Raw genomic sequence first — 21,981 nt, 5'->3', positions numbered from 1 at the left:
TCAGTTTCGTTCCGTGAAAAGGATGCAACTTATTTTCACTCCCAATATGGTCTTAATGATATTTGCTGTAACGTGTAAAAAGTTCTCCATGTGAACAACGCGCCAAAGTCTGAGCATTAATTAGAAGTTACACGCACTATTTTTCAAAGTGTAATCGGCGATGAACTGCGTACATTGGCCGAGAAGTCGGCCAGCTGGCGTAGCAATATCGACTGCAACCAATCAGCAGCCGTATTTTTGTAAACACGGGTACTACTTGTACTGTCATGGCAGCTTCCACGTCAGCCTTAACTTAGTGACGTCCCGAGCAAAATCCCAGGAGAAGTCGCCTTCATGGTGCGTTTTGCATCTATCATCAGTACAAGAACAGAATGCATGTCCATTTACTGAGGTTAGATGGGGTAAATATCGCGAGTGCTTGGGAAAATGGCGAGATCACCAGTCGCGTTATCATAGCCATGCTGGCATTGGCTTCACCAATATTCCACCGAGTGCTGGTTAACATCCGACGTGCTACAGACAGTTCACCGATAAAAAGAGACGGCTTGCGAGTAAGAAACGAAGCTTGCACGCTTTTGAGGGAGCTACTGAAGTATCTGCAGTAGATGCTTCTGTTCAAAAGCCTGGTGTGCTGTCATCACCAGAGAAGAGTCTGCGATCAAGATCGGCATTGCCAATCTCTTCACAAGGCCATATCCTCCCACGTATTTGCATCATTTGCAAGAAAGAGTCACGTTATGTTAACCGAGTCCATGGGCCAAAGCGTGATAAACTAGTTAAAGCTGAAACACTCACAGCAGGTACGTACCTAGCTATTTGTTATGAACTAAATTAAATTTGATCATTTTGATTTGCCATTCTGTCTGTGTACGACAAGTTTGTTGAAGAGCAAAGGAAGTTTCATCCCACCTTCGATTTCTGGACGTCATACTTGGAGATGGTGACTATATTGCTCCTTTTCATTCGAGCCCCTCAGGAGTCCAACTGGGAGCTCCATCTCACTGCAACCAGATCTATGTTGCCATGGTTTTTTTTTCGTACGATCGAGTACATTATTCCCGATATTTGACGGCTTATTGGGTTGAAATGATTGGCCTTCCGGAGACCCATCCTCAGTGCTATGCCGAACTTCGTGAACATGGTCAGTGGACAGTCCAACGACAAGACCAACATGATTTTGCCTCTATAGCTTGCAACCAGGCTATCGAGCAGACTGTCAACCGTGATTCGAAAACATCAACAGGAATCACCAACTTCAGCCTTGATAGAGCAGCCGTTCACCGCTGGATCCTTTCACAGAATGAACGTGCGGCTATAACCCGACAATTTCAGACCCTAGCGGGTAGTCATTCTGAATCACGTCGTCGGAAGGATTTGGATACAGCTCGTACAATAAGGGATGAGAGACACATACAGAAACTCATGTCTACCACCACCTCAATGATGGATCCTTTCGATCCGAAAGCTGACTTGGTAAGCATTAGTTCTGGGATCATGGCAAGCCCCACTGTGAAGCATGATCTCCTCAATGTCTATGAAACCGGTGAGCATTTACTCTGCGGTTTTATGGAATCCCGTTTGTTGACGAACATTGTCGATTTCTACTCCATTCTCAAAGCTCAGAAGCTCAAAACTTTCACTGCACAAGTGAAAAGTACTTCGAGGGTAACATCTAAGAAAGAAATTACCCTGAAAGCTGATTGTAATTTGTTCGCACGACTGCTGATCATTGGTCAGACGCGGAAACTCGACATGCGAGAGGTACTTTCATATTCGCTAAGTCCTGTCTCGCTTCCCCTTGCCAGTGCGGATGGTAGTCTTGCAAAAACCAATAAATCCGCGTTGATGGATTTGATGGAGCGTTGTTTAGACAATGTCCTTGCTCTTTCAATGCCTCACGACCCTGCTGTTATAGTCGATGGCATGGCTGTGATTCAGGGACTTGTCCGTATACCGGAGACATTTCTCAACCTGGCTCAAAATATCCAAGCTGCCCTCATTAAAATAATGGTGAGTTTTCACAGCTCTAGGGTAGATTTTGTGTGTGATCGATACCCTGACATCTCAATCAAAAATGCTGAGCATTCTCGACGAAGTACCCAAGGTACTTAAGTGTAACTAGATTGTTGTACGGCCCCGATCAAAAAGTCCCAAGTCAGTGAAAGAAGTTTCTCACCAGTGGTAAGAATAAAGAAGCACTGATTGATTTTCTCTTCACCACTTGGTGGTCAACCAGTCTGCCTAACCTCGGGCGCGATTACAGCATTTATGTGACACATTCTGACCAGTGTCACGTGCTGAAAGCGACATCAGGTGAGGTATGTGTACAGTTAGTGGATGAGTTGCAGTGCGATCACGAGGAAGCGGACACCCGCCTCATACTCCATGCAAAGCACGCCGGTTCCAGCTACCGTGATATTGTCATTCACAGTCCCGATACTGAGGTTGCAGTGATCGCTGTTGCACTCGGTGCGCAAATACAGGCGAATTTGTTTTTTTTCAACTGGCGTGAAAAATCGCGCCCGTGTGATCGACATCGGACGCATCAGAAGTAACTTGGGGGAGGAATTGTCTCAGGCTCTCGTTGGATTTCACATCCTGACCGGATGCGACTCGACAAGTTGTTTTTATGGTAAAGGAAAAAAGAAGACCTTTTCAGCCATGTCCAAAAACGAAACTTTCGTGCGAGGCTGGGGTCCGATTTCAATATAGCAGCAGAAACCGTGACTTCATTGGTGAGGTTCGTTTGTGCTATTTACGGTCAAGAGTCGGCAGCGGATGTGAATGACACAAGATACAGAGTATTTTGTTTGGTTTCGTCACCAGGAGAACAGTCTATGCCGCCTACAAATGACACCCTACACCAACATATTCTGCGTGCTAACTATCAAGCCGCCATACATAGACGGGCGCTATCCCCCTTGATCAATGCTCCTACTCCATTTGGCCATGGCTGGCGAATGACAGGGGACGAATTGTCAAGTCTGTGGATGACACAGGACTCTGCCCCAGAAATGATCTTGCAGGAAGTCAACTGCACCTGTAAAATGTCAAACTGCAAAACAGGACAGTGTTCGTGTCACTCCTCTACCTTGTCCTGCACAGATATATGCAAGTGTCGGAATTGTGAGAATAGTTCGAAAACACCGACCGAAGAATTATTCGAAGGGGGGAATGAACAGGACGATGACGCCAATGTTGATGCTGATGACGGTTAGATGAAAATAACTAATGCACGGATTCAGTATAACTAATGTCACATACCACAGCTTTTCGTCGACATCCATCTTCCTCGTCCTTCCAGAAATAATCCAGTCGTGGCATGGCATTTCAGTAACGCATTTCCTTGATGTAGCAGCTATTGTCTCTATGACAAATAAGGTTCATTATATAAGGTTCATTATCCATTCACTTGAGGCTCAGTAAACAAATCCCGAGGACCAATGAGGTTCCACCTTGCCATTGTGAGATATTGATAATTTTTGATTTTGTTTCCCACCGATGTGTGAATTTCCTTTCGTGTTTCAGTGAGATTGACAGATTGTGATACATGGCTTAATCAGTCATAGGAAGACAATTAAGAATTAATTAGTAATTTTGTGAAGATGATTCTGTGTCGTCTTCCCTGAGCAGAATGTGGTGTAGGTTAGTTAACAGCATCGCTGTTCACATTTCCATTTCTGTTTGCACAGAAAGTGTATAAGATGAGAATGTTATCCGTCTTTTTATGACGAAGTGCCTGATTACTGTCGAAGTGCCTAATTACTGTCAGAGTATGATAGCGATAATCCATGAATGTTAAGTAAGCAGGTGGTTGTATCCGTACGCGCAGTTTCAAATCTCGAGGTCAGTCGATGTGGAAGATGAAGCCTTGTCAATATCGAGATAATTAGTGATAATAAAAAGATTTGATCGCGCTTGGGCTAAAGTAAAGTAACGATTTGCATTGTTTATATTTTCCACATTGGCCACCCCAGGACCACGATATTTCCTAAAGTGGAAGATAGTAGAACGTTCTGTGGTCTTCAGTCATTTCAGACATCTCGGTCGGTATTGGAGGTAGATACAGGCTCGTAAAAATGAAGGAATTCCTCAAAAATCGCTTTTTTTCTGAATGATGCACCTTGTTTCAGTTTTCATTATCTTGACAATAAAGTGTTTACATGGTTGATACTTCTGATTCGTGAGCTATGTTGTTGTGTCTGACGCCCCCGTTGAGTTGAGGCTTTGGAGATGTATATTTGCCGAGATATATGATCGGAGAAATGGGGAAAAAACGCCAAAATGTCACTTTTCGCACCCCAGCGACCAACTTAGACAGCTTACTGTGCCTTATTGGGCTAAGATCTCGTGGAGAACTTTTGTCCTAATGTCCACCATACACGTGTCTACAAGCAGCCCAAAGTTCACCTCACACCCCTTCCTCGGAACGAAGTGTTTTTAGGGCCTTTTCATAGGAACTGCCCACGGCCTATTGGCTTGGGGTACATTTGTGTAAAGTTTCCCCTCGATCTGTCCAGCCGTTCTGGAGAAGATTTTTATATGTTTTAGGGTAAATCCAACATGGCTGTTAAACCATGTGACCTATGACGTCATATGTGTGAACGTTTTGTTCCTCATGGATAGGCTGTCATATGTGAAGTTCTGCTTCGATCTGTTCAGCCATTTCAGAGAAAAGGATTTTAGAATGTTTAAAAAAAAATTTAAAACACAATATGGCTGCTGAATTACGTGACCGATGACGTCATCAAAAACATTTTTGTGGACCATGTTATTCCTAAATGACCCTCAAAAGTTTTCATGCTGATCGGATGTGGCGTCCTACATATGCAATGACGTCATCACGAACGTACCTATGATCTCATAAGAAATCACACTTATTCAACATGAGGACTTGCTATGTGCCAAGTTTCAATTATTTCCTTGGTGCAGTTTCAGAGATGGAGATCCAAAGTTTTTCCGTTTTTCCAACATGGCTGCCACACCATATGACCTATGATGTCATAATTATCATTAAAACATTTTACGTGAGTAGTTGCAGCTTTGGTGAAAATTTCGTCTCAATCTGACAAGCGGTAGCGGAGAGACAGACAGACAGACAGACATATAAACAAACAAATAAATGGACCAAATGCAATACCCTCTCCTTCGGCAAGGGTAGCAAGACAAGTTTCTGCTGAATCCAAGTTAGCCCTGAGGTTGAGCATTTAAAGAAATAAACAAAAAAATTTATAAATAAAAAGTGAACCTACAAGCAGCAAATCGAGAGCAGAGATGCGCACGGAATAGGAAAACGTATCATCATCCTCGTCTTCCACAAATTGGTCTGGGTTTGCTGTCCAGGCTTTGATCTGAAACGGTGTTGAAGAAAAAAAAAAAAAACAAGAACCCATAATGACGACGTGGAAAGCATGCAGATATGATCGAGACTCATGGTATCAGAAGAAAACTTGTACATCATAAAAACGAACAAAAATTTCAATCCTGAAAACAAGAGAACAGAAAGAAAGAAGAAGAAAAAAACGAACAAAAAAAAACTATAACAATTTCCGAGAATTATAGCATCTACATATCCTACGGCTATGCCACCATCACATTTGTACAAAGTACGATCAAAACAGAACAGCTCGGCCTCTGAAAAGGAAGCAAGGGCAACGACAGTAATATGATGGCCAAGGAAGATAAAAGCACAACAGAACATTCGTTATCAGGATTTCAGTGCCGTGTGCCAGACGTTCCGATTGTGAGTTAATGATGCTTGTGTGCGAAAGGCACAAGGCACAAGGCACAAGGCAGGGTGGTGATGATATTGCGAAGGATACGAAGAGGCTCGTTTGCTCACTCAAGCAAATAACAGCAAGCTGTTGCTCTCAGGCAAAATACAGAGTAGCTGAGTGCCATGTATACTAACTGTTGTCGCCGATTGTGAGCAGCAACCAAATGTTTCACAAAGGTCGTGGGCTCCAAGATTCAAGTTACAGGATGTGACAAAATTTTGAAAAACCGACTGAAGCAATGCAATGCTGCAGTCACAAATCCATAGGACAGATGTTCGAGCATAAATTCAAATCGTTTTTAATGTCATCAAGCAAAGTGAAGTAAACTTTTCCCATTTAGTTTGGAATCTTGAAATAATGCATTTCCAATCAGCTATGTGAAGAGTTAACTGAAAGCCATAATAGTTCATCGATTTTAAAAAATAGTTAACCAGTCTCAAACACAACACTCAATATATTCCAATCATTTAACAATAAGCATGCCACATACCTGCTCTTCAGTGATCTGAGCATACACAATGATGTAATAGATGAGGTCAGGCAGGGCTTTGCGCAGTGTCCCACGAAAGCGTGGTGACTCAAGCAAGGCGTGCACAAACTCAAATATGCTGAAGACCAAGTTTTCAAATCCAAGCACCTCTCCTGGGACACAATTACACAAGGTACAGCATACAAGTGATTCTGGCAACACTTACCCTGTCCACAATCACTGACCTGTACATGATCCGAATCCATCCAAACGAACACATATCACTTGCAAAGAAGAGGGAAAAAAAAACAACTTACCATCAGAATCCACAGGGTCATCAGCTTCTTCCACATAGCTCACTTCCGTCCGCACGTAAGTGAGCAGCCATTAAGGACATCAGACGGTACGGTATGTATAAAATAATACCAAGAAATATGGTTGTTAGGCAACCACCTGCAGCTCCAGAGCTTTGTGAGACCAAAATTCCCATTCAACCAACTATAGATAAGTCAACTGTTGTGCACTACAAATCTCAGAGGCCACATAAAAGGCACCTGAAGCAAGGCGAAATTAGGATGACCCAGTGATCCTTTCCTTCTTGCAACGTGAGAAGAATAATTCGTATTTGAAAAGCATTTGCCAACTAGAACGGCACGCGGTAGAGCGCATACCTCCGCCACGTAATGCCTGATCCACGAGAACATATCGGGCCCAATACATTTTTGAAATATCATGCTATATATCGTTTTTGGCCTTGTCTCTCAATGGTGAAGAATCACTTAAAAGAAATAAATAAATCTCACATTCAGATTCTGATTCGGATCTTCATCAAAATCGAATAAATCGTCCATGACACACACCCAACGTGCCCACCAAGTTTCATCAGAATCTGGCCACAAATTTTTGCGATATTGTGCTATATATCAGTTTAGCCCCATCTCTCAATGGTGAAGAATCACTTTAAAAATTATTGGATCTGGATCCGGATTGGGATCTTCACCAAAATTGAATCAATTAGTCATTGTCATACACCAAACCTGTACAGCAAGTTGTCAAAATCCATCCATAACTTTTTGAGATGTCGTGCTACATCTCGTTTTGGCCCCATCTCTCAATGGTGAAGAATCACTTTAAAAATTCTAATACAGTTATATACCCCGGTTTACGTCACCCTATTTTATGTCGTTTCATAAATACGTTGTCACGTTATTAATACAATTTCTCAATATATGTCATCTCAACTTATACCTGTGGCATTTTAAACGCCATACCTTTATTCTCAGAACTTTTCAGAACTTACAAGACTGATAAAAATGCTAGAATACATCGGTGAAGTACCAAATCAGATCATCGCAAAATTGCCAAAAGAACTACTTTAAAGGAGAGAAAGAGAGAGAAAGAAAGAGAGAGAGAAAGAAAGAGAGAGAGAGAAAGAGAAAAAGAGAGAAAGAGAAAAAGAGAGAAAGAGAAAAAGAGAGAAAGAGAAAAAGAGAGAAAGAGAAAAAGAGAGAGAGAGAGATAAAGAGAGAGAGAGAGATAAAAAGAGAGAGAGAGAGATAAAGATAAAGAGAGAGAGAGAGAGAGAGAGATAAAGATAAAGAGAGAGAGAGAGAGATAAAGATAAAGAGAGAGAGAGAGAGATAAAGATAAAGAGAGAGAGAGAGATAAAGATAAAGAGAGAGAGAGATAAAGAGAGAGAGAGAGATAAAGAGAGAGAGAGAGATAAAGAGAGAGAGAGAGATAAAGAGAGAGAGAGAGATAAAGAGAGAGAGAGATAAAGAGAGAGCGAGAGAGCGAGAGAGATAAAGAGAGAGAGATAAAGAGAGAGAGAGATAAAGAGAGAGAGATAAAGAGATAGAGAGGTAGAGAGAGATAAAGAGAGAGAGAGATAAAGAGATAGAGAGGTAGAGAGAGATAGAGGGGTAGAGAGATAAAGATAGAGGGGTAGAGAGATAAAGAGAGAGAGAGAGAGAGAGAGAGAGAGAGAGAGAGAGAGAGAGAGAGAGAGAGGTAGAGAGATAGAGAGATAAAGAGAGAGAGGTAGAGAGAGAAAGAGAGAGAGAGGTAGAGAGATAAAGAGAGAGAGAGGTAGAGAGATAAAGAGAGAGAGAGGTAGAGAGATAAAGAGAGAGAGAGGTAGAGAGATAAAGAGAGAGAGGTAGAGAGATAAAGAGAGAGAGGTAGAGAGATAAAGATAGAGAGATAAAGAGAGAGAGGTAAAGAAAGAGAGGTAAAGAAAGAGAGGTAAAGAGAGAGAGGTAAAGAGAGGTAAAGAGAGGTAAAGAGAGGTAAAGAGAGGTAAAGAGAGGTATAGAGAGGTATAGAGAGGTAAAGAGAGGTAAAGAGAGGTAAAGAGAGGTAAAGACGGGTATGGAGAGGGAAAGAGAGGTAAAGAGAGGTAAAGAGAGGTAAAGAGAGGTAAAGAGAGGTAAAGAGAGGTAAAGAGAGGTAAAGAGAGGTAAAGATAAAGAGAGAGAGAGAGAGAGATAAAGATAAAGAGAGAGAGAGAGAGATAAAGATAAAGAGAGAGAGAGATAAAGAGAGAGAGAGAGATAAAGAGAGAGAGAGAGAGAGATAAAGAGAGAGAGAGAGATAAAGAGAGAGAGAGATAAAGAGAGAGCGAGAGAGCGAGAGAGATAAAGAGAGAGAGATAAAGAGAGAGAGAGATAAAGAGAGAGAGATAAAGAGATAGAGAGGTAGAGAGAGATAAAGAGAGAGAGAGATAAAGAGATAGAGAGGTAGAGAGAGATAGAGGGGTAGAGAGATAAAGAGAGAGAGAGAGATAAAGAGAGAGAGAGGTAGAGAGATAAAGAGAGAGAGAGGTAGAGAGATAAAGAGAGAGAGAGGTAGAGAGATAGAGAGATAAAGAGAGAGAGGTAGAGAGATAAAGAGAGAGAGAGGTAGAGAGATAAAGAGAGAGAGGTAGAGAGATAAAGATAGAGAGATAAAGAGAGAGAGGTAAAGAAAGAGAAGTAAAGAAAGAGAGGTAAAGAGAGAGAGGTAAAGAGAGGTAAAGAGAGGTAAAGAGAGGTATAGAGAGGTATAGAGAGGGATAGAGAGGTAAAGAGAGGTAAAGAGAGGTAAAGAGAGGTAAAGAGAGGTAAAGAGAGGTAAAGAGAGGTAAAGAGAGGTAAAGAGAGGTAAAGAGAGGTAAAGAGAGGTAAAGAGAGGTAAAGAGAGGTAAAGAGAGGTAAAGAGAGGTAAAGAGAGGTAAAGAGAGGTAAAGAGAGGTAAAGAGAGGTAAAGAGAGGTAAAGAGAGGTAAAGAGAGGTAAAGAGATAGAGATAGAGATAGAGATAGAGATAGAGATAGAGATAGAGATAGAGATAGAGATAGAGATAGAGATAGAGATAGAGAGAGAGAGAGAGAGAGAGAGAGAGAGAAGAGAGAGAGAGAGAACAAGGCAGAAAAAGTGATGCACGGGTCCCATTTTCAGTTGTTATCACAAAATGAAGTCCTCCCTTGATGTTTATAACCTGGACCCCCTTCCTCACTGTATATTTCCACTCTTTCAATTCCACACAAAGCAGAACCATGCATTCCTCCTCTCCCACAGATGATGGTTGGATATAGTGAGGCACTTTGCGTAAGCGTACTCCAGACAACAGGCAGCAGCTGTTGCGTGCAGCTTGCCATCAGTTTCGGAAAGTTTTTGAGTAGTGCAGTGACCGCCTGCCAAAGGGTGGAAAAAAACAACAAATGGCCAATTAGATACACTGGTAAATTTGAGAACACAAAAGAGCGATAGAGAAACATGCCAGCCTTTGATTGAAGAAAGAAAGGAAAAAAAGAAAAGAAAAAAAAGCAACCCCTGCCACTCATCCTCCAAACCCTTCCCTCCCCTTGCTGCATCACCATAAAGCACAGCTTCATGGGGTGTCATTAACCCTCTGCATCCCCATCATACAGCTATCTGCATCGTTTTCTAATTATCAATGCCATTCCCACAAAATCAGAACTGTGTTGAATATTAATTTCAGGACTTCCACTGTCTGAACAACAAACATAATTTCAAGACTGTTACGTACGACCACAAACATAAAAAATGATCCAACTGGAAAGTATCTGAAAATGCAAAGCCCATTTAAGACACAGGTTTGTACTCAAACTAAATGTGATGAAAACAAACAAGCAAGTACTGATGTGATACATTCAAAGTACATCACCCCCATGCCAAATATTTTTTTTTAATCCTCCAACGCGCAACATCGCCGGGCACAAAAAGCGATGTCGCCTTAAAGCACATCGAGTCGGAATTGGGAGGGAGCGGTGTACAATAATTAATACATTAATTGCATAATTAAAATATATAAGTAATCGTAAAATTATTAATTTCTTAATCAATTGGCTGATAGCATACCTAAACCACCAATGTTTCATCAAAATCAATAACTTTTTGAAAACGAAGTAATCGAAAAATGGATAATTAATCAATAAATCGAAAATACCATTTACAGCCACATCACTTGGTCACCGTCATATCCAAATATCAGCTTCCCAGTTCAAAATATGCTAAAGATATTGCCAGGATGAGAAAATAAATAAATAAATAATAAATCCAGCATAATTAAGTAATCAATGAATTGATTTATCAAGAAATAACCAAAAATTAACATTTTGCCAAAGCACATCTTCACTTTTGTCCCCAAATTTCACCTTCTTTGCTCAAAAGGTGCTTGAGATATTGCCAGGATGAGAAACAAACAAATGGAGTGAAAACTGAGAACTCCCTTCCTTCGGCGCTTGGCGATGGCATCATGCATCGCCTGGATATGAAATCGGTTGAAAAACATATTTTATTTACTAGTGTTCTCCATATTCTCGCTGTAAAGATTTGGTGAAATGTTAATGACAAAAGCTCAAATGGTTAAAAAAAAAAGAAAAAAGTTATTATGGACTGGCAAGAGGGACTGAAGCTGAAATGGGAAAATAAAGAAAGACACAGAAGCGATTAAAAAATCAAAAAAAAAAGAACGTGTCCATCTTGTGCAGCACAATGGTAAATGGTATGTAAAGGCCCATTTCTACTTTGACATTTTGACCCAATTTTTAATTAGTGTTCTCCATATTCTCATGATAAAGGTTTGTTGAAAATTTGATGATAAATACTCAAATGGTAAAAAGGTTATGCCAAGGACAGACACATACACACAAACAAGCGATTGCAAAACCTCATCTCCCGCTGCACGGGGAACGGGCTCATAAAATAAAAATAATTGGGAATACTTTATATGGCAAACCAAAAAAAAAAAAATCCTACTTGAGTAAATCAACACAATAAATGAACACCAATTAATTTGTCCCAAGGATTGACACCTGTCTTCAGTCCCTGGGCAGATAAGGTCAGGAATGGGAGCATGCACCGGTGCAGCAAGTCACCACGTCCACTTTCCAATGGTACTCCAGGGGCCTCCATCTGGCCATCCCCAAGGCAGATAGCCGGCCCATCCCCATCTCCTCGAGATATCACTCAACCTGCTGCAACCATGAAGCAAGTGGTTGGACCGTTGGCCTCCTCCACTCACCAGGCTCTCTCACCAAGAGAATCTGGTGAACAGGATCAGCATCATGAAAACGAACCACATGTCCAAACAGCTGCAGTTGATGCTCATACACTATACAGGTAACAAATCTCATCTGAGTTTCTCGCAGCAAACGCTCGTTGGACAAAAGGTCCGATCAGCAATAGCTAAGGATTCTCCGAAGAGACCTGGTACCAAAGTAGTTGTCTTTGTCTCAAATCTCTGGTCAGAGTCCAGATATCATATCCATAGAGCAAGACTGGAAGCACCAAGAACCAAAAGACTCGCACTTTCATCCTCCTCCAGAGGTACCAACAATGCCACAACTCCATGGTCCAGTGAATCCATGACTCCCCGGGACCGACCGAGATGTCTATTGACTTCTAGCTCACATGTGGAGACATGAATAGCACTGGCAAGGAAAGTGAATCTCTCTGTGAACTCAACATCCTTGCCACAAACAGGTACAGATGGGATGGCAGCATCCAAGATGTCATTGAAAGCCTGGATCTCAGTCTTCACCCAGGAGACTTTAATTCACAGTGGGTCAGACTCCTCATTCAACACCATGAGGGCCCCCATAAAGATATCCAGTCTCTGGAGAGATGACTGCATCATCTGGGAAATCAAGATCAGAGATCTTCACATTCCCAAATGAAACACCACAGCATGATCTCTCCAACATTCTCCCCAGAATCCAGTCCATACAAGTGTTGAAAAGTGTTGGCACCAGTACACACCCATGTCAAACTCCAGTATCAACTGAAAATAAGTCACAGATGGAACCACCACACCTTATAGCACTCTCAAAACCATATTTTAGTTCAGGTATCAGTTCGATCAGCTTTGGTGGCACCCCACGAAGACTGAGGATCCTCCAGAGTGCATCCCAATTCACACTATTGAACGCTTTGCAGAGATCAACATAGGCTGAGAGCAGCATGTGCTAATTCCCAAGCCTGCATTCGGTGATGACCCGAAGAGCAAGGACACGGTCAATCGTTGACCTCTGTTATGAAGCTAGACTGTTTTTGGCACTGGTGCTCAAGCAGATGGTGACGAACCCTTCGAATCTAATTATCCGAGCAAAGACCTTGCGCGGCACTGAGAGCAGCATCACTCCTCAGTAGTTGTTGCAGTCCTGGCAATCACCCTTCCCTTTCCAGAGAGGGACAACAAGGCCCATCTTCTAATCAGCTGGGGTGACGCCTTTGCTCCAAGCAAAGCATAAAACTGCATGCAACACCACCAGTGCAGCATTTCCACCAGACCTGAGAAATTCAGCATGGATACCACAGATCCCAGGAGCTTTGTCCCCTTTCAACTGATTCATGCAACCCGTGTTTTCACAAATTAAGGTGGATCACAGTTGAATGGAGGGTCAGCAATAAGGATAGTAACACCACTGACATCCAACTCAACAGCTGGTGGGTCAGCCTGGTAAAGCTGTTCAAAGTAACTGGCCCAGCAGACCAACACTTCAGACGCTTCTGACAAGAGCTCACCACTCTCCGCTATAACTGCAGTACACCGAGGGACAGGCTTGGAGGACAGCAATGCACAGATTCCTATACAAGTGGGACAATAATCACTTGACCACAGGTGATGCTCCACCCCTTCACAGATTCCTCACACATAGGCCTCCTCGTCCTCCATTAGCGCACGTACAGTTTTACGACTTAGCTCCCTGAGCAGTTCAGTTTTGCCTTTAAGCCTAGCCCAGCGACTCTGGTCAATGGTATTCAGTGTCCCTTGGGAGACAAAGTTCTTCTTCACCTGATGGTGGGTTCCAAGACACCCAATGCCCACTGTCAACATCGAGGATAGTAGTCTTGAAGGTACTCCACAACTTTTCAGGATCCCCTGAAACAACCAGATCCCTAAAGACCCCCCACTCAACTTGTTCACAAATGCCCCAGCTACCCTTTTATGCTTGAGCTTGCCAAAATCCAGCCACGGATGGGATGGTACCATTCTCTGGGATTTGAGTCACAGCTTCAGAGTTGCTACAAGAAGCCTGTGATCAGTACTGAGAAACTGAGCACTCTGGCAGACTCTGCAGTTCCGGTTTAACCTACAGTGACCATCAAGGAGAACATGATCAATCTCCTTTGCCACACCACCAGCATTGGAATACCAAGTCAAGTGATGTGACTGTGCATGCTGAAACCATAAACCAGCCACCATAAGTCCACAACCTCTTGTGGTCAAGGAACTTCATGCTATTCTGGTTCCTGGTTCCAGACCCATGGGAATCAACATGTTTTATAGCCATCCCCATCAGTACCAGTCGATGCATTGAAATTCCCCAAGCCTAGAAAAGTATCTCGCCTGGGGAAGTAATCAACTGCCAGCTTGAGTGTGACATAGAATGTCTCTTTTTCAGTGAGATCACTCACCTCAGTCAGAGCATATACAGAGACCAAGAAAATGATACCAAGAGAGTGACCAATCCTCAGTCTCATCAAAGGCTCATTGACTGGTGTTGCCTTGACTACCATAAGTCAGCTTCTTGAACACGGCTACAGCAATTCCCTGGGAATGGTAACCATCAGAGCAACCAGACCAGTTGGAGGTGTAGCCACTTACCATGAGCTCACTTTTCATGTATGTTGTGGAATGAAGTGTCTTACAGTATCCGGAGTGCAAATCCTGCTTTTAACCTCCTCGAAACGGCTAACAACTGCAGAAGGATGTCCTTGGACAGTTGGGCATGTCAGTTAAGGATGGCTGTTGGCTCACTTGGAGCTCATTTGCCCCATGCCAGGTTTTCTTTTCAGTCCTGCTGGGTGTCCAAATCTATGCACTCTCCTCCTCCTCCTCCTCCTCACCAAGAAGCGTGGTGGGGGAGTCGGTTTAGTCGCCAACAAGCCGACCATGGAACGGGTAGTACAAATTTACATGGTACTTGTAAGCAAGTCACAAATCTGACCGAACTTGATTCTTGGGTCCCTGATATTATTAAAGGTACAAAAACTTCCAGAGCAATGGACTTGGAAGTGAGACTGTTTGTCAGGAAGGCAGCAAGTCCGTTGCTGTTTTTCCACCACTGTCGTTCCTGGGAATATCATCTCCACCTTGCCTAAACAATGCAAACACTGCTACTCCAGAACTTGTTTTGGCAGAAAGCATGAGACTAGCGTGAAGAACAATAAATATGGGGAATTAAATAATTATACATATGCCAGAGAAATACAAAATAGTGCATATTTCAATCATTATTTTTTTCTAATATTTGAACAATTTCATTAAACCATCCATGAACAGCAAGGATGCCTAACGTAGCATCAAATAGATGTTCATCAAATCAAAGTAGCAGATACCCGTCTACGACGGATCACAATGCTCTGTTACGGTCGTTTCTTTGGATGTGTTGCGCCGCATTCAACAGCTCAGTTCATATTGGTGGCGTGTCTGGGTGCCCATGGTAGCGTTTGAGACCGGTCGCTTTAGATTGTTGCCCTTGACACATAGTGCCGGACGAGTAACACGAACAATTTGACATATTCCTCGTTTCTATATTACCTCCATCAACAGATTAATAACATGGCAGGATAAAAGTCGTAAATGCCGAGTTGAACAAACGTCCTGAACTCATGGACTTAGTTAAGTAAAGTACGTCGTCTGGGACCTGGCCATCGGTTTGCCGCCGAACGCTGTTGAGTGTGACGTCATCGATTCCCTCTGAAAATTCTATCTATATTCAAGTTGTTTGAATCCGCTATCACCTGCGTAAATACATGGAACACATAATGTGAAGATTTCGGAAGTATGAACAGAATATGTTCGGAGAAAAGTGTTAGAAGTTCCAGGTTTACGCCCATTATATTATGATTATGATTATATTAATATTATGATTATGATATTCGATTTTTTGAATCCTATATCACCTGCGTAAATACATGGAACACATAATGTGAAGATTTCGGAAGTATGAACAGAAAATGTTCGGAGAAAAGTGTGTTAGAAGTTCCAGGTTTACGCCCATTATATTATGTGATTCTCTAATTTTGAGCAGAAATCCACAAGTTGGCCAATGAAGGTGTTAGGTTGCAGAAGCAGTCAACAAACCATACCCTTCAGCTATAATTTGGAAATGTTGAAATGAATGAATGTCCCAAGCAATGAAAAGTTTTATGCCTTTGCACTGATGTCCCTTTTGTGGGTGTTTGATTCTGTCCTCCATCAATTTGCCTGTTATACAATGAGTCAAGGCAATGCTGAAGTAACAAGTGCATCAATTTATGTCAGGTGACTAAAAGGACACAACTCGACAACCCTGGACAGAACTGTTTAGCACCACCTCATGACTGTCGATTCACTCTGCAATTAGTATGCCGTTAAATTATGCTTGGGAAACTGGACTTGAAGATCCTTTAAGTGTTAACAAAAATAATGGTTGAAGAGAGAATACAACACCACAAAATGGCAGGTTAGAACTGCATAAAAAACAACCCTTTTACACTAATCAACTTGAGGAAAAAAAGAAAAAAAAAAGTCAGGTTTTGAGGTGCGCTTTTCCCAGACTGCACTTGGTTGTTGTTGTGATGACTGCAAACTCCATCTCCAAGACATAATTCGACACAAAAAGAAACATGAATTCTGAGTTGAAAGCATGCTTCAAAGGACACACTGGCTGCCAATCTGGAGATAGTGGCATAATGTCCATTCAATTAATGTTATGCAAACATGGTTCATCACAAGCATACTAAACATATGTATATATTTAGTATTGGGGGATCCTTCACCTTTAAAACCTCCATCTTAAGTCCGCTGTCAGATGTTGATCCATCGGGAAGCTGAAGGGCCTGCAGGAAGGCTTGAGAAAACTGTGTAAGTATAGGCAACAACAGTTCCCGAGCTGCACCCTGAACGAGAGATATCCGTATGGTGTTGTGATATATATATATATATATATATATATTTTTTTTTTTATTTTTTTATTTTTTTTTTTAAACTTCATTTTATTGTTAAACAGTAAATGGCAATCATATGTCTAAAACTAATTTTAAAAAGGAAAATATTCATCAATAAAGAACACCATGCAAGCCAAGAGTATTGTGTCTCAGAGCACATCATCCTTGAGATGTGGATGCAAAAGGTGCTGTCCACTCTACATTTGAGCAGGGACCAGAATGATCCAAGGGCATGACGAGGAGTAGGCATTTGTGTGCCAATACGCTGGCCAAATTACCTGCTTGGGGTTATAAAACACTGCTGTTTGCACGAAGAAGTTGCAAGGATGTGAATATGACCTACGTACCAATCAGCTTTTTTATCTGTCACTCCATTTCCAAGGAATTTTTAAAATACACCCCCCACCCCCACCCCACAACCACCAACATAAAGTAAATAAAGGGAAAGAGGGGGGAGGGGTTAAAAAGGTATTTTCCTTTTGACCATGAACCAAACCTCAGCAAAGATATTCATCCTTTTCTATGTCATATCTAGCAAATGTCCACAAGTTTAAGAGTTGTGGGTGAGTTTACTGATGCCATTGTAACAGTTATGTTTCGAACAAGTTCAACTCTTAAAGCATTAATTGAATTGGATAAATTGCAAACAAACAATGACAAAAATATGGAAGAGATCACGAATGAATTCACAAAATGGAGAGTACGTGCAATGAAGCAACCACAGAGAGGGTTATGAAAGACAAACGCATTGTGTGGAGTAATAACTGAAAGTAAGTGCAACAAAATGGACAAACCAAGATAGATTGGATCAAACAAGACTTTTGATATAGAAAAAAACCATGCTGACAAATTTAATACCTTCTCCATCTCCTCCATGGCATGGATGAGGTTTGCACACGTGGTAAATATTTCCACCGCTCTGGCTCGTGTGCGAATGCCGTAAACCTGCCAAGAATAGAGCTGACATTGAAATCACAAAATAACATTTGAGACAACGAGATTATGGAAGAAAAACGAAACACTAAAACGGTTGGAGGAAAAAAAATAAAAATAAAAATAAATTCAGGTGGCGTTTGGAAAGCTCACCTCGGCCATTGTGAATATGCGATACATTTCCGGTAAGATGACAGGTGCCACGTATGGCATTTGGGTGTCTGTGACCTCACGTGTGAACTCTGCAGGAACATGGTGTGTTAAGCTTTTGAGATTACCAAAATGACATTCATTATTACATCTCTGAGTACATGAGAGAGAAAAAAAAAATCGAGAACGGCACTCGGTAGAGTGCATACCTCCCCCAAGCTGAACCGTTTACGGTTTGTATCCCACCGACAGGCCGGATCTGCATCCGGACCTGAACCAAAATCTAATCAGCTTGTTCTCGTCACCTACTCAACTCATCCACCAAGTTTTGTCATAACTCGTCGACAACGTTTTGAAATATCGTGATATATATATATATATATATATATATATATATATATATATATATATATATATATATATATATATATATATATATATATATATATATATAAAAATATATATATATATATATATATATATATATATATAAAAATATATAATTTTTGACCAAATCTCTCAATGGTGAAGAATCATTTAATGGATTCAAAATTCCAGTACCTGGATCCAGATCTGAATTTTCACCGAAATCTAATTAATTCGTCCTTGTCACACACCCAACCTGTCCACCAAGTTGCATCCAAAAATCCATGCATAACTTTTTGAGATATCCTGCTCACAGCCGAACAGCTATAGTGAAAACATAACCTCCATCCACCTTCGATGGTGGAGGTAATAATCGTTTGATCAACTAAGTTTTATTTAAGAGCCTGAAACAAGTAATCAGCAGAGCTATATTAAGCCCTAAGTTGCAAAAAATATCAGCGGGTTGTTACCGGTGAGAACGCGCATCGCTCCATGGACACCATCGACGTCCCCACCAGTGAGAAGGTCCATGAGCAGGCCGAAGAGCTGTGGCCAGGCATCAGGCCAGTCCCAGTGTGCCACAGCGGAGACAGCATAGGCCACACTGGAACGCACCTTGCTGAGGGACTCGCGGAGGCCAGCCGGTATTAGTTGCCGAATGGCAACCTTTGCCTGGAAGGTGCACAAAATCAAGCTGCAATTTGCAGCAGACCGCCTGCACTAAACTTCAGATGAACAAATCTCATCAAAAAATAAAAATCCGATGGCATCTATTCTGATTAAAATCAAAGATCAATTACATCAATAATTTTTTTGGCAGACATACAGACCAGTGCAGAAGTAGTAAATGGCAATTGAAAGCAGTAATTGTAAACACCAGAGACTCTCAACTCACAGCTTCAGTGGTTTCTGGTGGTCTGAACTTTTCTGACTGTGCGCACCAGTGAGTTTCCACATACTGTTTCAGTATGACCGATGCCAGCTGGAAACAATTGTGCAGAACAAAATATATAATTATGTTTTATTGTGAACCATCATAAGTGTCAGTGACATGCAAATGTTCATTTTCTCAGGAATACAGGAATCCTCGATGTGAAAGCACAAAAAGCACAATCGACTCAAGGATTTGTCATAATACAATGAAGGCTCAGAGTTAAACCTTTCAGCCAGAGTGGTCTTCATCAGGCGGTGTGCACTCAAATCTTAAAAGCCCTCCCAGAAGAGAGAGTTGAATGTTAGGTGCCTCGAAAAAAAAAAACCCAGAAAATGTTCTCATCAATGCACTATCAAGGCACAGATGTCAGCAGGAAAAATGCAGTGGACCAGTTGGTGTTTGATGAACTTCAAAGAGGATCGTGCTAGAGCCGTGTTGCTCCACCAATCTGCTTTATTTGACTTTGAACTTTGCGGGTTGGATGAGGAACCAAGGTGTAATTACCTCCACCACCAAAAGTGGATGGGGGTTATGTTTTTGCCCCTGTCTGTTTGTTTGTCTGTCTGTCTATCTATCTGTCTATGAGCAGGATATCTCAAAAAAATTATTGATGGATTTGGACGAAACTTTGCACACAGATCGGGTGGGTATGACAAAGACGAATTGATTCGATTTTGGTGAAGATCCGGATCCGGATATGAAAATAATGCTGCAGTTCTGTGAAACCGCATGCAACAAAAAAAAAATGTTGCAGTTTGGAGTTTGCGCACCCATTCTCCAATCAAATATGCGTGCCAATTCCCAATCGTCACCTCACCTCAGACTACACTCCGCTCACCAAACCTCACCACATTCACCACAACTGCTTCATGTAACTGGGACAAATATCCCTGCCACAACCAACACCAACTTTTATTCACCCATTTCACTACGAACACCACACATGGCACTCACCCCACATCTCACAATGGATGCAATGTGGCAATGATCACTCGCTACAAACGCCACATTGCCACAATGTCTCACTACGAATGTCACAAGAGTGCCCTGCTCTATAACCGTCGCAACTGCCCCATGGTCACGCAACCGCACTGAAGCATCAAAGGACATGGGAGGGGGGGGTGCGGGTCGAGATGTTTTAAGGCACAACGCGAGGCGTGAACATGCATTGCAACTTGTGAAGGGACCTACAGGTAGCAGAGGGATTTCACTACAATTCCATGTTAGAAAGAAGAGCAGCACACATTCAGGGCTGGAGCACGCATCCGAAGACCACGGCCCCATGTAAAGCTCAGAGCTCCGAACCGTGTCAAGGTTAGCGAGTAACTGGCCCATTTCCGGCTCCAAGGCATGGCAGGGCGTGGCTCCGGCAGCTGTGGTCCAATACAGGAGCGGGACTGTGCCTACAGCTCGTCTTGATCCAGTTCTCGGCCCCTCCCTTCGTCCAGCCCCATAAAAAGGGCAGAGCAGAGCCAGTTCTCTCTCTTCGCCCTCCACTCTTCTTGCTCAGTCAGCCTGCTCATGGGTCAGTCAGTCAGCCTGCTCACCTGCTCGAGTTCATCCAGGTCGCCCTGCTCATTGTCGCTGCTGCTGCTCGCCTTCGTGTTGGGGGCTGTTGGTGCTGTTGCCGAAGGAACGCGGAGCCAGACGGGATCGGCAAGCAGTCAGTCAGTGAGCTGGCTGGCATGGAGCGAAAGGCGGCGTGAGTCCCCATGACCAAGTGGTGGGGAGAGGGGTGTAAATCGCACACGACTGCCATGAGGTGGAGCCGCTCCGTTTGAGCAATCCTCAATAGGTAGTTCAGACATTTACACTTGCAGATATTTACACAAATATGATAGGCACTTTCTTCTTCCATCTTTCTTTATCTCTATCTCGTCTACTGTGGACGCATAAAAGAACATCAACGCAGGCGAAGCCTGACTTCTTTTATGGGCAGAACCTGAAGGAGTGAACAAACTGACTCGCATTTACATTTTCTTCTTGCACGACACCACACCCCCACCCCCTTTCCACATTGCCCAACACCACACCTCCCACTCCCAAATCTTAGACACAACCAGTATTCCTCCCACCTTCCTCTCCCTAAGCGTTTTGGATTGCGTTGGTCTGCCAACTGCACCATGTATTGAGGGGTCGTTACCCTTACCTGCTTTCTTTCTCTCTGGGCTATATGTAACCTTCGTGTGTGTGTGTGTGTGTGTGTGTGTGTGTGTGTGTGTGTGTGTGTGTGTGTGTGTGTGTGTGTGTGTGTGTGTGTGTGTGTGTGTGTGTGTGTGTGTGTGTGTGTGTGTGTGTGTGTGTGTGTGTGTGTGTGTGTGTGTGTGTGTGTGTGCACGCCTGTCCTAGCATAAATCTAGATTGTAGAAGACATAACAGGATAACTCTGCTCTGTGTCTGCTTTTGTAAGATTGCTTGTCTTTTCCCGCACTACATGGATTCCTTGCTTTCCCTGCTGTACATACGAATAAATCCCATTCACTGTGCCACATACCTTTCCTTGCATTCTGGTTGTAAATAAAAGCACTGTGTAGAAATGTTCCCAGCTCGTTTTCATGTTTTCCTTCATTGGTCCAGCATGGCCTGCACCCTAGCTTAGCCGGGACGTTATTCCCCAAAGATTCACTTTGTTGCTGGTACATACCTGGCAGTTCCGCTCGGCTGCACCTGATCCGGTAAGTAATCTGGTTACACAGGTACGTACTGAGGGCGCGTTCCCTGGTAAGGTCATGTGACCCTTAGGTAAATGGTTTGTTAAAAGGAGGACCCAAAGTCACATGGTCGAGTTATTGGCATTCCCAGTCGATTAGCGATCCGCCGCGTCACGAAGTTATTCAAGTGCGACGGCCTGCGATTCCGGTGCGTCCAGCGAGTAACCCAAGGCAGTCCATCCCTCGTGGTTCCTCCCTACGAC

At 42.7% G+C, this 21,981-nt stretch overlaps 1 protein-coding gene across 9 annotated transcripts in view; it reads right to left on the bottom strand.

Annotated features, from left to right (window-relative positions):
- The window catches only part of IPO9 (importin 9), a 164,532-nt gene that overhangs the window by 91,526 nt on the left and 51,025 nt on the right, over positions 1-21,981 (bottom strand). For 6 of the 9 annotated variants that reach the window (XM_085897459.1, XM_085897462.1, XM_085897458.1 and 3 more), the window contains exons 3-11: positions 19,029-19,115; positions 18,604-18,805; positions 17,771-17,859; positions 17,543-17,629; positions 16,517-16,636; positions 9,818-9,918; positions 6,564-6,622; positions 6,268-6,419; positions 5,253-5,351 (exon numbers count right to left, since the gene is read on the bottom strand). In XM_085897459.1, coding sequence (XP_085753585.1) covers positions 5,253-5,351; positions 6,268-6,419; positions 6,564-6,622; positions 9,818-9,918; positions 16,517-16,636; positions 17,543-17,629; positions 17,771-17,859; positions 18,604-18,805; positions 19,029-19,115 — 996 coding nt within the window. Of the gene's footprint in view, positions 1-5,252; positions 5,352-6,267; positions 6,420-6,563; positions 6,623-9,817; positions 9,919-16,516; positions 16,637-17,542; positions 17,630-17,770; positions 17,860-18,603; positions 18,828-19,028; positions 19,116-21,981 lie in introns of all 9 variants that reach the window. The other 3 variants (XM_085897464.1, XM_085897461.1, XM_085897466.1) reach the window with 3 other exon arrangements.

Source organism: Eptatretus burgeri, chromosome 10 (genome assembly GCF_056783735.1).
Source record: "Eptatretus burgeri isolate ZD-2024b chromosome 10, Ebu_testis_v1, whole genome shotgun sequence".
In the NCBI taxonomy this organism is placed as follows: Eukaryota; Metazoa; Chordata; class Myxini; order Myxiniformes; family Myxinidae; genus Eptatretus; species Eptatretus burgeri.
This window is presented reverse-complemented; position numbering and strand designations above follow the sequence as displayed.